This window comes from Trematomus bernacchii, unplaced genomic scaffold (assembly GCF_902827165.1).
Source record: "Trematomus bernacchii unplaced genomic scaffold, fTreBer1.1, whole genome shotgun sequence".
Lineage (NCBI taxonomy): Eukaryota > Metazoa > Chordata > Actinopteri > Perciformes > Nototheniidae > Trematomus > Trematomus bernacchii.
Window position 1 is genome coordinate 92576 of NW_022987639.1, and position 24186 is coordinate 116761.

General features: G+C 40.4%; 2 protein-coding genes across 3 annotated transcripts; both read right to left on the minus strand.

The window, feature by feature from the left end:
* Positions 1-479: 479 nt before the first annotated feature.
* Positions 480-3459, minus strand: LOC117484752 (CREB/ATF bZIP transcription factor-like). 2 transcript variants are annotated; one of them, XM_034133170.1, is made up of 4 exons: positions 3276-3459; positions 1491-2331; positions 1236-1310; positions 480-863 (listed from the first exon to the last, which is right to left on the minus strand). In XM_034133170.1, exons 2-3 carry the CDS (start codon positions 2270-2272, stop codon positions 1301-1303), a joined length of 792 nt encoding a protein of 263 aa, XP_033989061.1. In that variant the 5' UTR covers positions 2273-2331; positions 3276-3459; the 3' UTR covers positions 480-863; positions 1236-1300. The 2 variants fall into 2 exon arrangements, with proteins under 2 accessions (XP_033989061.1, XP_033989063.1); XM_034133172.1 differs by having other exon boundaries at positions 1236-2331.
* Positions 3460-4673: 1214 nt separating this feature from the next.
* LOC117484751 (ribosomal biogenesis protein LAS1L-like) lies at positions 4674-7308 on the minus strand. Its single transcript, XM_034133169.1, has 2 exons — positions 6830-7308; positions 4674-6431 (listed from the first exon to the last, which is right to left on the minus strand). The coding sequence occupies exons 1-2, from the start codon at positions 7099-7101 to the stop codon at positions 4976-4978; spliced, it is 1728 nt and encodes a 575-aa protein (XP_033989060.1). The 5' UTR covers positions 7102-7308; the 3' UTR covers positions 4674-4975.
* Between the last annotated feature and the right edge of the window lie 16878 nt (positions 7309-24186).

Consider the following 24186-nt stretch of genomic DNA (forward strand, 5'->3'; position numbering starts at 1 on the left):
GTTACCTAGGAAGCTGCGACTACGTAAATGTGTCTACAGAAACTTCACTGAAACTCAGGCCAATGGTTTTGCTGATGGCCAGATATTAAGGAAAATATGATCTTTGTATTGAAATGCTAAATCCAATTGAAAAAATATATATATCCTGATGCAGGTATAGCCCTTTCCATTTAACATGTGCTTTTCCTACTATGACATCTAGAAATGCTTGTTTTAAACAAAAATAAATGTGGGATTTTTTACGACTGGTTGTACAGATCGGAATTATTTAAACCCCCCCCCCCCCCCAATACTGCAGGCTTTGCATTTCCATCAAATGATGTCTGTCATTTGTTTTGACAACCTTTACCAGACTTGACCCAAATGTTCAGGAAAAGTTAGACCACTATCGGCAGAGCTTGCTGTTTAAAAAGAGAAAAAAAGATGCATTAATATCAACAGTTCAGAACAAGACACAGTAAATATTTGTAACTCATAAACATAATGAAAATATGATTTATTTGTCCAACATCAAGGCCATTTGCCTCAAACAATAGGTATTCAAAGTTATATACACATTTACATTTGTTACACAAAAAACTGGCATTTCACCACTTAATCAGATAACTTTGGAAATATTTAAACAATACATTCCAATATGTCAATAAACAGGACATGATAATGAGACCATTAAGCCTCTACTAGCAACTCTGAGTAATGGAGCAGTTGTAGTACAGCCGACAAAAATGCTGCATGAAGTACAGATGTTGTGAAGGATTGATCACGTATACCATTTGTTACCGATACTACCTTTAAAAAAAAAAATACCAGGCCACGTTGGCAGCAGCGATTCCAGCCTCGTCACCTTCCACCAGCAGAATCCACTTTAGCATAAAGAAAAATAGGTGGCGCTAAATGAAAGCATTCTTTTGTACACTGGTGCTGATTCACAAAGAGATCAATTCTTATCAACAAGGATAACAGTCTTATCTGTGTCAGCATGTTTCAACTTGACTGCTGATTCAAGATCACTCTTTGTGGAGCTTCACCTTTATCTTAACATTTACATTAAGAATTCTTTAATTCAACTCTTATTTAGATATTAACTGAAATCAAATCATTTTCAATATCAAACTGTTAACATAAGAGTATAAAAAGTACTCAAAATCTACTAACTAGGAACAAGAAGTACAAACAGAAGTAGTGAGGTCGCTGCCTCGAGCCTGTGAAAAAAACATTTCTTGTCTGATCCTTACCATGGAGCCAAGCAGGTAAAGGTGTTCAGAAAGCCACTCATCCCGCATGGAGGATCAACCAATACCTAGAAGAAACTGTCAACAAGGTTTAGCAGTAACGTGTTTTCAATCCATCATTACACAGAAACACATGCACATTCAGCAGTTCTTAGGTAATCTTAACTTATTCAACAGTGTTCATCCACCCTCAAGGGGTTCAGTACAGAGCAAGTTCAGTCTCAAAATCTGAAAACAGAGGTAAGTACTTGACCCTACATTTTGAGTGTTGCGCTTGCACTCTCGGCACACTTGGTGCAGAACTCCACAGAGACGTGGTTCTTGTCCACGTGCAGACACACACCGCCAGATGTCTCTTTCTCCTCCACTTTCACGCGCTTCCTCGGTAAAGCGTAGTCGTGGTCGTTCGAGTCAGGCCCCTGGAAAAGCGAGGAAGATAATTTCATCCCATTCACACCGCTCAGTCTGGACAAGAGCTGGGCTAACATGCTCTCATTGGCCAGCACAGCTCTTAGGTACCTGGTCTCGTCTTCCAACTCTTCCACCCTCTTGGTCAGCTGAGAATTCTCCTGTTTGAGCACGTTGTTTTCTGTCGACAGGACGCCGACTTTCTTCTCCAAGCTGTTGACATACTCTTTCTTCCTGAGACGATTCAATCTGGCAGCGATGGCGTTTTTGTTGATCATGCGACTCGACTGGTTTTGCCTGTTCTTAGTCTTCAAGTCAGATGATGATCTCTCTGGAGACGAAGACGTTGAGGCTTCAACTTCAGAATCCTGGTCTTTGGCACTGCACATATCAAGATCTGCCAACTCAATATCAAAGAGAGAGGAGACGGTGTCTCTTTCAAGTGTCCATTTTAAGTCTTCAATTCCAAATAGGTCGTCTAGCTCTATTCCTGTGGCGTCAATATCTTCAGCTGGGAACCCTTCAGATGGACTTGGGAGATCTTCGACAGTTTCCATCACATCTCCCACTTGGACCTCCAGAAGCTGGCCCTCCGTGCTGTTCATGGTGCGTCCTCTTCTTCTGGTGATCATTGTGGCTTGTCAGTGAGACGGCAAGGAGTCTGTCAAGAAGATGTCTATCGGTTCCTCACCTGGGGGGGGATAAATTAAATGTACTGTTAGGGTGAGAACTTTCAGCAATTAAACGATTAGTTTATCAAGGCAATGTATCATGTCGATATCAATTTAATGACTGGAGCAAAGTTTAGTAAATATTTGATAACAATTTCAAACATATCAAATACTTAGCACGAAGCTATATATTTTCACTGTGGTCTTTGGACAAATCTCATTGAATCGTGTGGTTTAATTAATAACTGTGATCCACTTTGAGGATTATTTAGTCGACAATCTTTAAAAGAAGGATCTGCTGAATTGATTAACATGCACGCTTAGTGTTGAGTTTGAATGCATTAAACGTCAGACACAATACTACATTTAACTGGGCTACTAAATGCATACTTCAGACGGTGCAGTCATGCAGTTTCTTGGAGGCACAGACAATAGCTGAGGGTGTGTTGGCTGATCGTATTACAAACGTAAGGTTAGCTGATATGTTGCTCAAGCTAGGCCCAGAGGCGTAAGCTAGTACTATACGTAGTTTAACAATGTATGCTCTGCAATGCACCCTGTCACACATACACCTCACTATACTATACACAATACACCTCAATATACAATCGACAAAAAATGCAAATGAGAATGGCAACATTAATCTTCACAAAAGTAACTTTCCCTTAAGGCCTTGAGTGTCCTGGGAGCCTCCTAGCTTAAGTACCCGGCTAACGTTGGTCCAACTTAAGTCCACCTGCCGTATGCTAATTAACAAAAACACAGAATCTAACTTAAATAAAGCATCATGCTGTATTTTATTCAGGTGGTTAACATCTACCTCACACATTCTACAAGCGACTGCCCGCTCGTTAAGTGTTAAAGCGAACTAAAGCCATAAGGTGTTAACTAAGAGAAGCAGCTAACGTTAGCTAATGAGTGACGCAGCATCTTAAAAAGGCCACTTCCCCAGCCGACTACTCACCGTTCTGTTTGAGAAATAAATGCAACAATAAATGATTGCAGCAGAGTCATTCGATGAAACGGAGCTGGTTACAGAAGGCTGGCTCCACCGCTCACAGCTCGGAAGTGAAGCGGACAATGGCGCGCTCCAAGCTGGCTCTACCCGATCTGCATTGCGCATGTGCGAGATGGTCCGCCATATTTGACAACTACATACGGCAACTCAAATAGGACAGTTGACACAGTGGCGTTTGGCAAAGCAGAAAAAGAAAACAACAAAAAACCGACAATATTAATCTGAACGAGAGAGATGAGTTATTGTTATTACAACGTGACTTCACTATTATTTAATAACTCCTTTTATTGGGTTAAGTACATTGTCAGAATAAGTGAGAAATGGATTTAACAACTGTTAGACAGCTATCGGGTAGTGACAGTGACAACTGTCACAACCAAGTCGACCTGCCAAGACACTTCCGGACAAAACATTCAAAATAAAAGCACAACTAAATATTTCAATATGACGCAGTCAATAATAAAGACCATGTTAACAGTGGTGGAAGAAGTACTCATTTATTATTTGCTTAAGTAAAAGTTACACTACAGTGTAAATACTCAGGTACAAATACAAGTCCTCCAATCAAATGTGTACTTAAGTAAAAGTTCCAAATTAAAAGCATCAAAGTATACTTAAAATACCAAAAGTAAAAATACTCAATTTGCAGAATGTCCTATTTAAGCACCATATATTTTATATTATTGTATTATAATTATTGATGGATTTATGATTTCATCACTTCAGTGTTGCACTTGGTAAAAGTGGGGTTTATTTAAATGATTTCATATATTACTGGGTAGCTTAACGTACAATAATGATAATAACGATGATAATGCATTAGTTGATTTATATGTTTTATTATAATCTAACACTGCAAAGTAACTATTAACTAAATATGAACAAATAAATCTAGTGGAGTAAAAGTATAAAGTAGCATAATGTGGAAATATCTAAGTACCTACATTTTTTACTCAAGTACTTGTATTTAATGTTATAGGTACATATATATACTGTTTGATTGTTCATTTTATTCATACCGTGTGATTTATGTTACTTGCTTTAATGTGGTCCAGGTGGATGCGTCTCCTTAAGTAATATCAATAGAAATGTTATCATTCATGTAGTGTTTGTAGTTCTCTTGAACCATTCATGTGAACTCTAGAACTGTTGATCCGTTATACTTAGCTGCTGAAATTGGATAGGCATGAACAGAACCCAGAGATAGTTCTCTTCACATTGTAGATTAGAAGACACTTGGGTTTTGTCTGTTTATGGCACTCTCCATGTTAGACATTCTTTCAAACCAAAATGCTGCAATCCAGCTCCATACATTTTAAACTAAAACAAAAACAATCATATTCCTTCAGTATAATTTCTTTTATTGAAGATAAGTGCCATGTAAATGGCACTTAAATGTATTTCACATAAACACCTTGAAATTACAACATAACCCTTCTGCCAGGGTTTTCAACTGAAAGGCATCTACTCCAAATCCTCTTGTAGGGACTGACTACTTCATTAACAGTGCAAGTCAACTTCAATGAAAGGTGGAAGAAAGGAAACAAATCACTGTAAAGCCTGTGTTCTGCATTCTTGCCTGATAAATGACTCAACAAAGGCTTGATGCCAGCAGCCAGGGACTAAACTTCTAGCATAACAACAATTCAAAAAAGTTGAAGTCCAGATTTCAGCTTGTTAACATCACTGTGGTTCCAAAGGAGACCATCAGCTGTTCTCACTGATGCAGAGACCGCAGAGGCAGTGTGTGTCGTACTGCTGTCCAACTCCACCGGCTGGTCAAAGACAGTCATTGTTGAGTAGTTTTCCACCATGAGGCATGATGGGTCATCTGACTGTCCAGGTACTTTACCAAGAGGATAGTTCTTCCACAAAACCTTATCGTTGCACACCTGCCATGGAGAACCTCTGAGCAATTTAGCCTTTTCAGCCTGAGCATCCGCCCATTTGTGCTCGGAGGAGGACTCACTCCTTCTCTCCGCGTCAGACGTGGAGCGCCATCGCTGGCTGTGGCGCCGCGACTGCTGCAGCTTCTCATGCAAACTCTCCAGTGTGTATATGGGCTGTTGTTTGTGCTCCAGAAAAGTGTCACATTCAGAGTGGCCAATTTGTGTGTAGATGGAGCAGAGCTGGAGCAGCCTCTGTCGGGTCTCCAGAGGGAGAGGATGCTCCATGTCGTCCAGGATTAACTGCAGCAGGTGAGGCGTGCTGACACAGGGAGCATCCAGGCACGCCGAGAGCAGCTGCTGCCACCTCAGCTGGATGCGGTTCACAAAGATCCTATCCTTCATTCTGGTCTTCTTCTGTCCCTTCGTTTCAAAATGGTATTCAAATTTGTTGCTGTTGCAGAGAATGATTTCTGAAATCCAAGTAGAAATGTAGAAAGCCCTTTGATTATTATTCTGCTCTTTGGCGAGCTGCTTCAGTTCAACAAACAGCTTCTCCAGGAGCACGTGAATGAAGGACGGGGAGTTGAGCACCTTCACGAGGGGCAGCCAGAAGCGCAGTAAGGTTTGAGGGAGTCTGAGCTCAAAAGGACCAGCGCTGTCAAAAGAGTCACAACCTAACGTTTCCAGCTGTTCAGCAGTAGGGACTAGAAATCCATCTTCCAGCAACACGTCAATCAGCAGGTTACTGGACTGCAAAGCAAACTGCTTGATCTCACCTAGCAACCAGCTCATGTCTGCAAAGGGGGGTGGCGACATGTTCTTCTCTTTGTCTTCAGGAAGCCCGTCAAAAGCCTGGTACTGCTCCTTCTCATAAGATATCAGCAGCTCCCGTGCATTCTTGTAGGCTTCCATTTCTTTTTGCCTTGCAATGAGCTCCCCCCCTTTCAGGTCAGCCTCTTCATCCTCTCCATCAGACTCTGACTCCCAGTCCTCACCGGGCCCTCCTCCCAGCTGCCTGGACCAGTACTCATGCTGGAGCCACTCCAACACCACCTTGCATCCCTTTCGACACCACTTCAAGGTGGGAAGCTTCCTGTGGGTGAAGTCATGCCTCAGGTCGACCACCCACGCTGGGATGTTCAGGTTCCCAGCCAGCCGCCTCAGGGGACGGGCTGTTTTCCCCTGCTGTCTCTCAGTGATCAAATTGACGAACCTAATAATACAAAAATAAGAATAGCAATTATTAAACAAATTACAAGGAATCGGTTAAACGATAATAACTTCATTAACTCACAATGGAACTATCTAGAAAATGAAATGGAAAAAATAACCATGAGAATCAGAAACCAAGTTCATATCTTTGATGAACGATGGGAAAATGGTTAAGTTATAAAACATTTATAATGTATTGTTAAAATGTGACAGTTAATCCATTATGTGTAAACTTATAAGTAATTATCAATGTGTGTGTTTTTGTTTCTTTCTTCTCTTTTCCTTTATTGGATTGCTATGTAGATGTTGTATGCAGGACTTGTAGTAACAACAAGTGTTTATTTTGTTATGTATGCCTTGTAATCAAATAATTTCTTCAAATGCAAAAAATGGTCGAACCTCATCAGGGCGGCTCCATAGAGCAGGACCAGGTCGTCTCCGTCCAGCTGGCCCGACCGGTCCAGCACCTGGCACCGAACCAGGTCCGCCGTGCAGTCCACCGCCACCGGACTGCTGTTGGCGTACCGGCCTCTCCAGGCTGAGATCCGCTGCAGGGCGTACCTCTGTAGAGCGGGATCCTTGGAGTACAGGTACTCCAGAACCTGGTCCCACTCAGCCTTGTTGGTCCACGCCACCACATGGCGTCTTTTCTCCGCGCTCCTTTTCTTCATGTTATCGGTGTTAAAGGCGGTCGGTCGAACAGGTTAACAATTTACACACATACCCCTCTCCTGAACGCATAGAAACGGGCCTCCTGACGGCCGTTAAAAACAATACCAGCTCTGAGTCGCAGCGTGGAAGTGTTCGGTTCGGATTGTATCGCATCCCGGAAGTGACGTCCTCTTCTTTAGTGTAATGGCGGACTACTAACCAACGTTGAAGGTGTGTGTCGCCACCTGTTGCACCGGAGGACAACTTTCTCACATATTTAAATAAAACCTGTGATGTTCGTACATTTAAAACATCCATTTGATTCTGAACTTGTTTGGCTTCTCTCTCTAACAGCCATGGATGTGTTGAGTTCCACTTTCTTCGCCACGGAAATGTCATGTTTAGTATTCTTCTTCAACTAAATAAGCGTAGGCCTACTGCGTACTAGTATATAATAATAATAATTCGAAATGCATTTATCTTGGGAATTGTATCTCATATTGCCACATGTTTCACTTTCAGGGGGTTTATTTATTGAATGCAACATTTATTTGACAGTCTGTTATATTCAAATGAATAGGCAATGTTTATCCAACAGATGGAAATAAAAAGGGCTGTGAAATATATTGAAATATTATTATTAAATGGATAGAAGCAGTCTTTTAAAAGAACATTTATTTACACAAAAATTAACTAATATATTATTATTAATTAGTTTCAAAGTTTCAAGACAACAATATATTTCAAATAACAATGAATAATAATAAAATATATAAAATAAAATAATGAATATATGAACTAGTTATAGTAATTAATTACATCACATTACAGTAGCTGCAAAAAAATGTTATGTAGATTAGTAAATGCAGGGCCGTCCCTCCCTACATGCCGATCATGCAGACTGCGTGGGGCCTCACCTTGCGGAGGGGGCCTCATCGTGCGGAGGGTGCCTCAACTGAGCCGAAAATGCTGCGCACCTATGCACTTATGCGGCGCAAATAGTGTGGTGCGGCACGGTTTCGCCGCTGCGAGGCTCCACTATAGCACCCCGACCACCCCCCGTCGACGCTCGCGATACAGAGGGCCTCATCATATAACTTTGCGTGGGGCCTCATGTTGACCAGGTACGGCCCTGAGTAAATGTTTACATTAAGTGTGTAGAATGGAGTTGAGCACATGTTTCACTGGCTGTATACCTGTATACTGTATTGACATAACTGTTGATTTGCTGTAAGATGATTGGTCACTCATGGGGTGCGTTTCACTTCGGTTATTTTTTATGTCCTCGCTCCTCGGGCTCGGTATCACCGGAAGTTGATTTGTCTGCGCCAGTGTTCGAATTACCCATTTGCTTTCGGGGGAGCCCTATTTTTCAGTGCACATCCTGCTACTAAATATGTCACGCACACTCTGTTGACTGAAAGATGTATATGTTTCCTGCATTAGATCAACATTGATTGCCAATAGCCGCGTTCACACCAAGTACTTTCCTGTACTTAGTTCCGGCACTAAGAGCCCCGGCGCTTTTAACCCCAGGGCACTTAGTACAGATCGCGTTCACACCGGAGTACTTTTCCCTGAGGGAAGATTACGCAAATGAGCCGCTGACGTCACTTCTTCTTCTTCTGCTTTGGCTTTACTGGCAGGCCACAAACCACTTCACGGCGAGTACAGTAGGTGGCGGTAAGCACCTTAAAGTTGTTTGCAATCCGCTACAAAACAAGAGAAGAAGAAGAAGAAAAACTTCCCGCGTATACTGTCTGTTGTTTACCTTCCGACCTCAGACATGATGGAGATGGAGTCGACTGAAGTTGTGCTCATGTTATACAGCTTTGTAACTTCGTTAATGCGGCCAGAGCCTGAGCCTATTAGGCGTCCGACAAAAATCCGGAGCCGCCACCATACTTGCCAACCCTCCCGATTTTCGCGGGAGACTCCCGATTTCATTGCCCTCTCCCGGTTTCCTCCCGGGGTCATATTTCTCCCGCATTTCTCCCGATTTCTGACTAAATCAGATTTACTCAGGACTGTTTCCACTCGGACTTTAATACAGCTACACCATTGTTTGGTTTCCATGGTAGCGCGTCTCTTTAGACGCAACTGAAAGTCTGAGAGGGTGAGGAAGATAGTCACAGCAAACAGAACCAGAATCGACAATTCAACCCTCTGCTCACTCCTTTCCTTTCCACATATGCTCCATCAAGGATGTTGCTACAGGCCGCAAGGCAGTGCACTTACAACTACAATAAGCATGTTAATGTTAATCTAATACAGCTCCGGCGAGCATGGACTCCATGTTGTGTTGTGTGAAATGGGGGGGAATTAAAAGTTTAGGTCAAATAATATTTAAAATGATATAAATTATCATATTTGTGTATGTGCCGCTGCCATTCCCCCACAAGGTTGCAACATTGATGATAAATAAATGACAAATAAAGCTTTGCCAGTTTATAACCGATGAAACATGATGGTATCAGAATAATCACTTACATGTGATGTATAGGATGCTACACAGGTCACAAAAGATAAAGTGTCAGGAGAAATAAGCTTAATCGCCATGTCGGTTTTCTTTATTGCACTCTCAAGACATAACATTAAATAGAACAATTTTAAATGTAAATAAAGTGTCAGTTGTACATGTCAGTAAACATTATATATAAAATAAAGTCATAACAGTAATAACAATATAAAATAAACTGTCCCAGGTGTAGGGATATTCTCAGCAGCATACACACCTTAGTGCAAAGTTGTGTGTCCTGTGTCAGTATTTACAAAAACTATACCAAATAAACTGTTATTAAATGCAGTTTGTCGCTCATCCTGCCGCTCCTGGCGCTGCGCCGACGCTTCCTCATGGCGCAGCGCCCACACTTCATCCTGGTGCTGCTGGCGCTCCATCTGCTGCTTGAACACTTCTGCCTGGCGCTCCATCGAGGTGAGCATCTTGTCCTCCGTTTCCTGGGCCTTGGTGAACAGCACCATCTGATCTCCATGCAGCGACTCATTCACCACGGCACGCCGGTCCTCCAACGCCTGGGCGGTGTCAAAGAAATTCGCATCCCGTGTCCGCTTTCCTAAGAGGGGAAAATAAGCAAGATACAAGATCTGTTTAGTCGCCATGTAGTTTTACAACATACTAGGAATGTGTTTTTTGTATTTTCACAAATAGAATTAAGGTTTCACAAATCTGAAACTGTGTTATAAAGAATCTTTTGACTCTCTGGGATAATCCAGTCCAGATTTGATGAGTCTAGGTCTAGTGGTTTTAGATCAGGACCTGGTCTAATGTGGTCTACATGTAAAAAAAGCACTGAAATCTCCCTTTTTTGTATTTTCACAAATAGAATTAAGGTTTCACAAATCTGAAACTGTGTTATAAAGAATGTTTGGCCTCTCTGGGATAATCCAGTCCAAATAAATCGGCTATGCAGCGATTTAAGAGGTTCAAACACGGAGGATTGTTCCTTTTTGTGTGCTTCATGTATGCTTGAACTTTGTTTAATGTTGTTGAGGCAAGTTTTCTTACCGGAAGTCATGTGACCTCTAGCCCGGATGTTTACAATGTTTGTGAGAGTAAAAAGGCGCTAACGGAAATGCCGGTCTAGGCGAATACGTTTTCACGCTGTTTCATAATTGTACCAAGAAGGAAATAAACATGATTGTGAACATCAGTTCGATGCGTAACGTTCTTTCAAGACAAAGTTACAGTGTGTGTACCTTTGCGTTTGGTTGCTGGTAAGGAGGACGACCAAGCGCTGTGATCTAGAATGCAAAGCTCGCTTGTTTCCAATCCCGAGAGTTGTCCATCCTCGCCTGAAACAGACGATTAGTGCCATGAGTTAGTGAAGCAAATTACAGAAACACTGCACAGTTATTCACAAGTCAAAACGTTTTCATAGCGGCCGAGAATATCTAGCTAGCTAGATGTAGCTAGCTCGGGGCCGGTGTTAGCCTATTCAGCCTAGCATGGCTAGCTTGATCTACTGAGCAAATAAAAGTACATCCGAGACCATTATTGTGCAGATTAAAACCCCAGTGCATGTAGCTGATTTTACCTTCGTCGTGGTAGTCATCGTTGGCCACTGAATCCGCCGTTTGTAGTCCTGCCTGAGTTTCTTTATTTTGAGCCGGTGGGGCTGTGCACATTCCCAGGTCGAGTGAAAGCTACTGAACTGGCTTCAGTAGCATTCCCTGGGTCGCGTCCTCTGCGTAGATCTCCAGAAGCGCCGACACCTCCTCATCATTTCTTGATGCTTGCCATAACTGCTTTCAAAAACAAACCCAACGCTCCGGTTTTTGTAGCGAGGAAAAACAATGGCTGCTCCACACAACATTTTCACAGTTGTACGGGCGTGGTTTGCAATTCGCCCAGCCAATCAGCACTGGGGCACTTTTGGGGCACTTTTCACCCACAGGAAAGTACGATCTCTCAGCAGGCTCTAAAAATGGGGGTAAAAGTTCCCGAGATTAAGTACGATTTTTGGTGTGAACGCGACATAAGGAGTAGCCTACTAACGGAACTAAACGCGAAAAGTACGGTGAAAAGTACTCCGGTGTGAACGCGGCTAATAGGCCTACCTTGTTTGGTAGGAAATCTTTTTTTCTCATCTCCAAAATCTCGATTGCTTTTTCGTGTGCCTGGCTCTTATGGTGCTTATAAATCTTTTTCCGCAGGTTATTCTGTTGATCACTGCTGAGTTTTCCCTGAATCCATTATTGTGAAAGGTGCACTCCGGTGGATTTTTCTGCGAGCGGCAGGGAGATCAATATACGTTTTGCCTCTTTGCAAATCTCACATCCACATTTTTTTTTTTTTTAATGAAAAGCCATGGATACCTTTCATTCCACTCACTCCATCTTTTCTGTGTCCAGTTAAAAGGCAGGTCATGGGCATCGTCAGGTTCGCTAGTGCAGGTGGCGGCTGTGGCCGTTGTTGAAGCCTCTTCAGGCTCCGCATCGGCAGGCCTCTCCCTCGGTGTGGAGCTGTCAAACTCGACCTTCTAGTAAGAGCGGAGCATGACACCTGACTATTCCCTGTGTTTTTGTTTTTTATATTTCTGTTGAAAATTATTGTCTTTTATTGTGATTGTAGTAATGTGTTTGTACAGCACTTTGGCTCGACCAAAAATCGCTTTTAAATGTGCTATATAAATAAAACTTGATTTGATTTGATTTAATTTGACCCTAACGCCGCTTACAGCCGGCCAACTAAAAGTTGTTCCGTTCACGTTGTCATTTTTAGACTCCTTTGCTTCTTTGCTTGTGAATCCAAAAGCTGTGAGGCTTGGCTGTTTTCGTTTCGCCATATTTCTTATTACAAAGCCAGAGTTAAAAGAATATCAATATAAAAATGTCAAATACCGCGCCGGCATCGCCGCCGTAACCATAGCAACGTAAGTATCGTAAAGAATGCAGCGCCGCCACGTACAGATGGCAACGCCCAGAAATATTCACAAATATAAAACAAATGTTCAGAAACTGTAATGAACAATAGCCGCGTTCACACCGGAGTACTTTTCACCGTACTTTTCGCGTTTAGTTCCGTTCTGTCATGGCCTGGCTCTTAGCCATAACAAAAAGCGTGGGAAGGACAAGAATATGTGGAAAAAGGTATTTATTTAACAAAACTTAATGTGGCAGAAGACAAACAAAAAGGCAAAGCAAAAAAGAATAGGCGACGTGGCTGCTCTCCGAGGTCCGGTCCTCTGCGGGGAGAGAGATTGCAGGTCTCACTCAGGCCCTTTAACCCTCTGGTACCAGCCGCCAGGTGTCCTCAATCCCAGCTGATAGACCAAAGGGAAAACCTTAAAGGAACATACACACACACACACACACACGAGATAACAAGGCAGGGGTCGTCACAGTACCCCTTATGTCGCGTTCACACCAAAAAGAGCACTTAATCTCGGGAACTTTTACCCCCATTTTCAGTGCCTGCTGAGAGATGGTACTTTCCTGAGGGAAAAAAGTGCCCCAGTTCTGATTGGCTGGGCGAATTGCAAACCACGCCCCGTACAACTCTGAAATGTTTTGTAGAGCCGCCATTTTATTATCCTGGCATTAGCATTATTAGCATTAGCATTCGCCCAGTGCACAAACGCAGAGAGACTAACTTATGGCAACACAAAATAAAACATGGAAGCGGTGGAGATGAGGAGGTGTCGGCGTTCTGGCGATTTACTCGGAAGGCTTCAGTAGAAGCTGCTGGGACTCCCAGCAGCAGCAGTCCCCAACTCCGAGGACTTCCGGCCGGGGACTCCGGGTGGCACTATACGCCGTGAAGTTGTTTGCGGCCTGCCAGTAAACCCAAAGCAGAAGAAGACGAAGTGACGTCAGCGGCTCATTTGCGTAATCTTCCCTCAGGGAAAAGTACTCCGGTGTGAACGCGATCTGTACTAAATGCCCTGGGGTAATAAGTGCCGGGGCACTGAGTGCTGGCACTAAATACGGCAAAGTACTTGGTGTGAACGCGCCTAATGACTATTATTTATTTCAAGAACTTGTATTTACAGAAACTCAACATTTCTAATCTGTGTGACACAAATATGCACGATTTTCTTGGGCTCCCCCTATTTATCTCAAAGTCGGCCTTCAGGGGAGCTCCCCCCCTCTTTAGGGGAGCCAAGCTCCCCCTGGCTCCCCCCCATACCGTACCGTCCCAGTGGCCTTATTTCTGCCGGAGGACCGAGGATCGAGGAGTGATAACGGAGGAGCGATAATCGAGGAACCACCAGACCATCCTCCGGTGAAATCCTCAGACACTCGCCCCGCCCCCTTACTGTGTATCGCTCACTGATTGGACGATGCAGCGCATGCACTGATCTGTTGCTTCTTGACATGAGAGCAGTTTCCCAGCGGAGTGAAGAAAACACATGAATCTCACGGGACTCACTCCTCAGTTTATACTGTGTTTTGTTTCAATTAATGTATCATTTAGTTACAAATATGTGATATATCTAAACAACAAAGTGGTCAAAAATCATTTTATTCATTTATTGGAAACATTTTCATGATCGCTTTTTTCGTTTTACATTTTCATTTATTGTCATTTCCATTCAGTCAGTCACTAGCCGCGTTCACACCGCAGTACTTTTCCCACTTTAGTTCCGATATAGTTCCGAAATGTCGCGTTCACACCAAAAAGAGCCGGAACTAAAATGAGTTCATCAGAACCTTTTTTACCCCTGCTAGAGAGCAGGTACTTTCGTGGAAAAGGTTCCTATGTCTGATTGGCTGGGCGGAATGCAAACCACGCCCCGTAAAACTCCCAAAAAGTTTTGTGAAGCCGCCATTTCATTATCCTCGCATTAGCATTAGCATTAGCCCAGCGCAGAAACGCAGAGAGACTAACTTATGGCAACACAAAAGAAAACATGGGAGCGGTGGAGATGAGGAGGTGTCGGCGTTCTGGCGATTTACTCGGAAGGCTTCAGTAGAAGCTGCTGGGAGTCCCAGCAGCTTCTACTGAAGCCAGTCCCCAACCCCGGGGACTTCCGGCCGGGGACTTCGGGTGGCAGTATACGCCGTGAAGTGGTTTGCGGCCTGCCAGTAAACCCAAAGCAGAAGAAGAAGAAGTGACGTCAGCGGCTTCATTTGCCTAATCCTCCCCCAGGGACTTATTCCGGTGTGAACGCGATCTGTACTTAGTTCATGAGAACTAAAGAGTTCAATCCGTGTATCTACCGTCCAATTGTTTTTCTTTATTAAACACGTAAACGGAAGAGCGTCTGAGAGGCCTTTTTGCTTTTTGCTTTTTACCTTACTAAATGGTCTAATGGTCATTGGAGCGAGGGGCGGGGCGAAACTCACGGAAGTGAGTAGTATTACATATCCCGCTTCAATCTCATTAGTATGCATAAAAAAGTGACAGGTCACACCTTCTAAGTCCCGCCCCCTAATTATGTTAATGACCCCCCTTTGATATGCTAATGAGCCCTTTGTTCGAGGTGTTATCGCGTACAGGTGTGACATCCTCCCCGGTACCCCCCACCCCCCTCAGCCCACCCCCCCTCCCCCTCACATACAGGTGCTACATCCTCTCAGGTAGCCCCCCATCCCCTCCTCAGCCCCCACCCCTCTCAACCCCCTCCTCCTCCTCCCCCCTCCTGTCCGGTCGGCATGTTCGTTACAGTTTAAATCTTCCGTGGCAAAATTAGAAAAGTGCCGGCTAAAGGTCTTCTATGTTATTTAATGAGCTTTGAAACAAACTGATATGATTCGATATTAAACCAACTAGTTATAGTAGATTAATTAACTATTCAAAACGTGTACAGTAATTTACAATAACACGGGAATAATAAACGGACTGCTCTCCCCCCTCCTGACAACACGCCAGTATCATGCAGCTCGCGGGTCCAATAATGAGTGACTCGACAGTAAAACTAAAACAAACTTTAACTAGTTTAGGTAGTTTGAGAGGTAATTAAAATAGCTACGTGTGTTATCTACGAGTGTGTTTTGTTCCGCTCACCGCATGCAGAGATGCATGTCGAATAGTCCGCAGCACCGGGGTCTCCCTCCGTCAGCAACAGCGGGTATCCCCCGTCAGATTAGACGTTACTAGCGTTTATGTCCATGCATAATCAGCCCCTATAGGACATCTTTTGTCTGTCACACACTATTCTTGTATGTCACATAAGAGGTGCAACTGATGCTGTATTGCGCTAAAGGGGATATCATTCTGAGAGATTTCCATCCACACACACACACACACACACACACACACACACACACACACACACACACACACACACACACACACACACACACACCACACACACACACACACACACACACACACACACACACACACACATACCCGTATTCCCCCTCCTACCCCGCCTTTTTTTTTTTTTAAATAAGAGTTGGGTTAATAACTAAGGAGGCTCTCTTGAAGTGTACGGATGATGAACTAATGTTTAATTACTATACTAACTATAAGGGCCTCTCTTTGTTGAAAGGAGGGGTAATCTGGTAATAAATGCAACAAAGTCTCTCTGAAGAGGTTGGCAATAAATTAAAGATCTTAATGACCCCATGGCGTTTGGTTTTTTTCTTTATGTTTAATTACATCAAATCCACTAATAAAATAATCCCTATATGAAGTTATATGTGTCATCTTTCCTGAAACTGAAGTGCTGTCCGTTTTACAAACAAGTTATCTTTCTGCTTCTTCACCCCTGAATTTTCCTCCCCCGTCCCTATTACTTCAGCCATCACATCAAGTCAGATCTGTGAAATTAAACACCTCTTCTCAAAGCGTGACTTCCCTATTGGGGGAGTGGGGCAGTAGGGCCTAACCCGATTTGGCCAAATATACTAACATGCAGAACATATGGTATGTTTTGAAAAAAGACTAACCATCTATCCAGTTCAAGCTGTCTTTAAGATGTGACATTGTGCTCTGACTTTTTCCCCGTAAAATCGTGACAAACTATTACTTATTAAATTTGACCTCATACTGCTTGGTTGAAAATGATAGATGAGCATTTTACCAACAGATCAACGCGCAATCAACCCATACAGGACATCTCTTTCTACACATTATGTGTTATCACTATAATATCATGTCATTATTTAATGTTGTTTTGTTTGTGTGTGTGTGTGTACAACGAAGTCTCTTTGAGAGGAAAATTATAATTTAAAGATCTTATTACCCCCTTATTGTTTAACTACTTCACACAACTATTAAAGAATCCCTATATGAAGTTACATGAGGCTACATTTACTGGTGTGCTTCCCTAGATGATGTAAATAGTCTAAGTGTCATGTTAGGGGGGCATTACGGACCTCAGGAGTCCGCCCTTGGAGGCTTGGAGAGCGGATAAAGAGAGGTGTAGAACTAACAAAAAATAATTAAGTATTTGCAATGCATAAACATAGAAGTTATCACTGTCATATTATGATCACTTAATGTAAGTAAGTTTAAGTAAAACTAACACAAGTCAATATTATTCACCTAGGCATTAGTGGGCTTGAGGGTCTCAGGGAGCGTGGACAAAGTGACTTGTCTCTGTATTTGAGGATTCTCAGTGCAGGCACTAACAGGAAGCTGCTGTGCATTAGTGGAGAGTCCTCTGAAGGCAGCTGTTATTTCATTCACACACTCATCTGTTACCTGCTGACTCCTCATAGTAAGTCTAGCCAAGTCAGCTGTTAAGTTGTCCATACCATCGCTTGATAACTGGTAACTTTTGATTGACAGTCCAGCCATGGCAGCTGCCAACTCGTCCATATAATTCTTAAGAACGTGGTGACAATACTACACAAAAGTATATATATTAGGTCAGTTAACCTTGAAGAGCTAAACAGTTCAAGTGGTAAGTAACTAAGTATTTGCAATGAATAAACATAGAAATTGATCACTGTCATATTATATAATCACTTAATATGGAGATAAGTAAAACTGACACAGACAGTTTAAACTGCTTGTTAAAACGCTATTGCTTATTGTGTTTTCTCAGCACACTAACATAAATAAGGATGTATAATATAAAAAACTAGAAAACGATATAGTATTTTCAAGTCTTACTTTAGTATGGTAAAATTAAGAATAAGTCACATTAAAGTGTGTCATGATTTTCCGTAAAAAAGTCAAGTATAGTTTGTCAAAAGAATATGAAAAAATCATTTTGTAGAGTAGTATGTTGAAAATCTCAGTGTTTAACTGAACACACCTACATGTGATAACGCCTCGAACAAAGGGGTAATTAGCATACAAAGGGGGGTCACTAGCATCAGTGGGGGAAAGGTGCTACGGGAATGAACTTTGAGGAGGGGGAACTTGTAAGAATTTCCAGCTTTTGAAGATAATTATATGGTACCCGTCCTTACAGCTAAACAAATCCTATGCCAGGTATTCTACAGACCACAAGAAGCACAAGAAGCCCCAGAAAGTATTACATTCAGAGCTAATAATGGTGAAACCGAAGAAGAAGCAAAGCAGATTATAATCGTTGCGGGTGAAAGGACAGAGAATTTGCAAGTGATGTTAATGCACTTATCTGATATAAAAAAAAATGCATTCATTTACTTCCAAGAGACCCCTAAACATCTACTTGGGCAATGTGAATTGAACGATAAACCGATCACTGTAAATGAAACGCGGAGAGAAGCAGCAGTGCAAATCGTTAAGTCTATTACCTTGAATGCACTACGACATTAACTTGGTCACATGTAATATGTCTTTCTGAAAATGTGGCGAATAGTGTGTTTTTCAATTAAGCAACCATAACAAATGAAAATGTGTTTTATTTTTGCTTTCATATATAGTAATAGTATTAACTCCTTTGACTAGACTGTACTAAAATAAGACGTTTCACTGTTAAATAAAAAATGGAAGTAGAAAATCGAGATAATGATGAGGTTCGTTATGTATCCAGTAACTATGAACAGCAGTTGAAAATGTTATTTAACCCTCTAACTCTAATAGACAAATCTAAAATAGCCTCTAGCTTATCTATAAGTTTGTGATTTTAACACTTATTCACTGACACAAGGCAGATTTTGGCTTTTTTCTCATGCCAAGATACTTTTAGACACACTTTGAGGTATGCAAAACCTTAAAACTAGAAAATGAAGTACATTGTCTGATTAGATTTTTTCTTAAAGACTGTTTCTCTAAAAGGCAAATTTTGTGATTTTTAACACTTATTTACTTTTTTTTCTCTTTTCTTGTGTTACCAAGATACTTTTAGATACACTTTTGATGTATGCAACACTTAACAAAAGGGTATAATATTACAAGTATACAAGTACTTTGTAAGGAATGGGGGTTTCTTTAATACCCCGTTTTTTATTTTTAAAAACACTTGTACAGTTAAATAATGTAGGTGTTCTCTGATATTTTAGTTATTTTCAGCTACCAAGATACTTTTTTGATACACTTTAATGTAGGAACATTTGGCAACTGGTAGAATGTCAATTATTTTGTAATAAAATGTATTTTCTTAAGACTGTGACTCTAAAAGGGGAAGTTTTTTTTTTTTTTTTTTCTCCCGTTGTCTTTCACTTACTTTTTGGATACAGTTTTATGTATGACAACTTTACAACTGGTAGAAAGTTAAGTACTTTTTCTGAACAGATTTTCTTTAAGACTGTGACTCTTAAAGGTAAGACAATCCAGTTTTATGGAAGTAACTTAAATTATTATTTTTTTGTTTTTTCTCCTACAAAGATACTTATAGTTACACTTTAATGGATGCAAAACTTTATAACTTGGTAAAATATTCATTATTTTGTAATGAATTGAGTTTTCTTTTTTGTTTTTGTTTTTCAACATACTATTGTACACAATGACTTTTCCATATATATATATATTTTTTTTTTTTTTTTTTTCAGACAAACTATACTTTTGACTTTTTCCGTAAAATCGTGACAAACTATTACTTATTCTTACATTTGACCTCTTGCTGCTTGGTTGGAAATGATAGATGAAAAAGCTACAAAGCTTAAAGAACTTTTCTAAAAACTCTCAATTATACAGATGACTCCCCCCACTCAACGCAATAAGTCCACCCCCCACTCAGCAAATCATCTAAAACGAAGGACCCCACTAAGACGCCCGTTGAAAACTAGCCAGGGATCTGAGAAAAACCAAGTCTCCCCCCGCGAGATGCAGCCAGGAACAAACTCCTGGACTACTATCGTCCCCAGCATTGTGGACACCCAAATCTTGCAATACTACAGCTGCTGATGTTACTCCTGGGGCCAAGACGTCTCTGTTTTTGAACATAGTGAAATCGGAGTTGGTTGATATTCTGGAGAGGGTGCTGCATCGGTACAGAGAAGAAATCTGCAATGGATCCCGAGTCAGTCACCCCAGCCAGAGGCAACACGATTGTGTGAATGACATTCCAGAATATTTCTTCAGAAACAATTACAACGCGTTAATGAAAAAGACTTTGGCTCGCCGACTTCATTACTGCGATTGACCAGAGTCTTAATGATATAAACATTTACATAGCTGAATGAAGGATCCAAGGCGCTTCGGAGGCTTTTCTGCACAATCTCAAAAACTGCAGACGCCTCAAGGAGAGACTTGAAAAGATCCACGCCGAGCTGGATGGAGAGGAAGAAGACTAATAACCAGCGGTTGATTTGAAGCCGGGGATTTTTTCGATACTTTGACTTTTCTTTAAAGTAAAATAAAAATGGGTAACTACTATGGAAAACAATCTGTATTTATCTATCAGAATGCAGTCAATACCTGTTTAATAAGTGTGTTGTTGATGACGATTGAAAACAGAATGAGTAGTGATCCCCGTGTAAACAGAACGGCTGAAGTTTGTAAACTAGAAGACATTTTGGATATCGTTCATTATGGCAGTACTATTCCGGGTCATTGGGAAACGATTGTAAACGAAACATTTAAAGTGGTACTGGAATCTTCATTTTCCGAAACATTCTGTAACATTACCGAAGAAATGAAACAAACACCAAAAGTGTATCATGTGCTCGCATTGTATGCTCTGTTTGTAGATGTAATGCATCTTTGTGTCAAAAACAGCATACACATGAATACTTTGGCCGAAGTGCAAAAACTCCATTATAATATTTCCCTTCATCTGGGGGATTCTATGCTGGAAAAGATCCTGGGGATGTTGCAATCAGTATAATTGTATTATTGATTCCTATGGGGTGAAAACAATAAATTGTAAATATGAAATTCTGCAAATAAAAAAAGTGTTTTTTACATTTAAAAAAAACTTGTCTTCAAATCATAGTATAGTATTTCCTACATATCATTTTAAAAAAGAGTCACAGTGTAGAATGTCCAAACATTTAATTTAAAAGTACTAGTATAGTATGTTAAAAGTATCTTGAAAAAAGTCCAAGTATAGTATGTAGTTAAGAAATATATTATATAGTTTTGTCTGCAATGTCAGTATAGGATCTCTAATAAAAAAAATAAAAAAATGAGAGAAAGTCATAGTATAGTTTGACAAAAAGATCCTGAAAAAGTCATGACACTGTGTGTTGAAATGGTTTTGAATAAACACATCAGTATTTTAAAAAGTAAAATTGTATCAAGTGCATCAGACAACTCAAATTACTCCATTTGAACCATATTATAAATAAGTAAAGAATGGTCATAGTATATAGCAGGGGTGTTTAATAGTTTTCTGTGTGTCGGTGTTTCAGTGTTTCAGTGTTTCAGTGTTTCTGTGTTTCAGTGTTTCAGTGTTTTGTGTTTTTGTGTGTCAGTATTTCGGTGTTTCAGTGTTTCAGTGTTTTGTGTGTCAGTGTTTCAGTGTTTCAGTGTTTCAGTGTTTCTGTGTTTCAGTGTTTTCAGTATTTCAGTGTTTTGTGTTTCAGTGTTTCAGTGTTTCAGTGTTTTGTGTTTCTGTGTTTGTGTTTCAGTGTTTTTTGTTCAGTGTTTCAGTGTTTCAGTGTTTTTGTGTCCTCCCCTGGAAGGAATATAGCAGGATGAGAGAAAAACATTTAAAAAAAACGTATCTTAGAAGTGGCTATAACATTTGATGCAATTCTAAAAGATAGTCAGATTCCTAAAAAGTTACAAACGGATGCTGGAAAATAATTATTTAACAAGATTTTTGAAGCCTTGCTGAAGAAACAAATAATTCTTTTCCAGCATCCGTTTGTAACTTTTTAGGAATCTGACTATCTTTTAGAATTGCATCAAATGTTATAGCCACTTCTAAGATACGTTTTTTTTAAATGTTTTTCTCTCATCCTGCTATATTCCTTCCAGGGGAGGACACAAAAACACTGAAACACTGAAACACTGAAACACAAAAAACACTGAAACACAAAACACAGAAACACAAAACACTGAAACACTGAAACACAAAACACTGAAATACTGAAAACACTGAAACACAGAAACACTGAAACACTGAAACACTGAAACACTGACACACAAAACACTGAAACACTGAAACACTGAAATACTGACACACAAAAACACAAAACACTGAAACACTGAAACACAGAAACACTGAAACACTGAAACACTGAAACACCGACACACAGAAAACTATTAAACACCCCTGCTATATACTATGACCATTCTTTACTTATTTATAATATGGTTCAAATGGAGTAATTTGAGTTGTCTGATGCACTTGATACAATTTTACTTTTTAAAATACTGATGTGTTTATTCAAAACCATTTCAACACACAGTGTCATGACTTTTTCAGGATCTTTTTGTCAAACTATACTATGACTTTCTCTCATTTTTTTATTTTTTTATTAGAGATCCTATACTGACATTGCAGACAAAACTATATAATATATTCTTAACTACATACTATACTTGGACTTTTTTCAAGATACTTTTAACATACTATACTAGTACTTTTAAATTAAATGTTTGGACATTCTACACTGTGACTCTTTTTTAAAATGATATGTAGGAAATACTATACTATGATTTGAAGACAAGTTTTTTTTAATGTAAAAACACTTTTTTTATTTGCAGAATTTCATATTTACAATTTATTGTTTTCACCCCATAGGAATCAATAATACAATTATACTGATTGCAACATCCCCAGGATCTTTTCCAGCATAGAATCCCCCAGATGAAGGGAAATATTATAATGGAGTTTTTGCACTTCGGCCAAAGTATTCATGTGTATGCTGTTTTTGACACAAAGATGCATTACATCTACAAACAGAGCATACAATGCGAGCACATGATACACTTTTGGTGTTTGTTTCATTTCTTCGGTAATGTTACAGAATGTTTCGGAAAATGAAGATTCCAGTACCACTTTAAATGTTTCGTTTACAATCGTTTCCCAATGACCCGGAATAGTACTGCCATAATGAACGATATCCAAAATGTCTTCTAGTTTACAAACTTCAGCCGTTCTGTTTACACGGGGATCACTACTCATTCTGTTTTCAATCGTCATCAACAACACACTTATTAAACAGGTATTGACTGCATTCTGATAGATAATACAGATTGTTTTCCATAGTAGTTACCCATTTTTATTTTACTTTAAAGAAAAGTCAAGTATCGAAAAAATCCCCGGCTTCAAATCAACCGCTGGTTATTAGTCTTCTTCCTCTCCATCCAGCTCGGCGTGGATCTTTTCAAGTCTCTCCTTGAGGCGTCTGCAGTTTTTGAGATTGTGCAGAAAAGCCTCCGAAGCGCCTTGGATCCTTCATTCAGCTATGTAAATGTTTATATCATTAAGACTCTGGTCAATCGCAGTAATGAAGTCGGCGAGCCAAAGTCTTTTTCATTAACGCGTTGTAATTGGTTTCTGAAGAAATATTCTGGAATGTCATTCACACAATCGTGTTGCCTCTGGCTGGGGTGACTGACTCGGGATCCATTGCAGATTTCTTCTCTGTACCGATGCAGCACCCTCTCCAGAATATCAACCAACTCCGATTTCACTATGTTCAAAACAGAGACGTCTTGGCCCAGGAGTAACATCAGCAGCTGTAGTATTGCAAGATTTGGGTGTCCACAATGCTGGGGACGATAGTAGTCCAGGAGTTTGTTCCTGGCTGCATCTCGCGGGGGGAGACTTGGTTTTTCTCAGATCCCTGGCTAGTTTTCAACGGGCGTCTTAGTGGGGTCCTTCGTTTTAGATGATTTGCTGAGTGGGGGGTGGACTTATTGCGTTGAAGTGGGGGAGTCATCGGTATAATTGAGAGTTTTTAGAAAAGTTCTTTAAGCTTTGTAGCTTTTTCATCTATCATTTCCAACCAAGCAGCAAGAGGTCAAATGTAAGAATAAGTAATAGTTTGTCACGATTTTACGGAAAAAGTCAAAAGTATAGTTTGTCTGAAAAAAAAAAAAAAAAAAAATATATATATATGGAAAAGTCATTGTGTACAATAGTATGTTGAAAAACAAAAAACAAAAAAGAAACTCAATTCATTACAAAATAATGAATATTTTACCAAGTTATAAAGTTTGCATCCATTAAAGTGTAACTATAAGTATCTTTGTAGGAGAAAAACAAAAAAATAATAATTTAAGTTACTTCCATAAAACTGGATTGTCTTACCTTTAAGAGTCACAGTCTTAAAGAAAATCTGTTCAGAAAAAGTACTTAACTTTCTACCAGTTGTAAAGTTGTCATACATAAAACTGTATCCAAAAAGTAAGTGAAAGA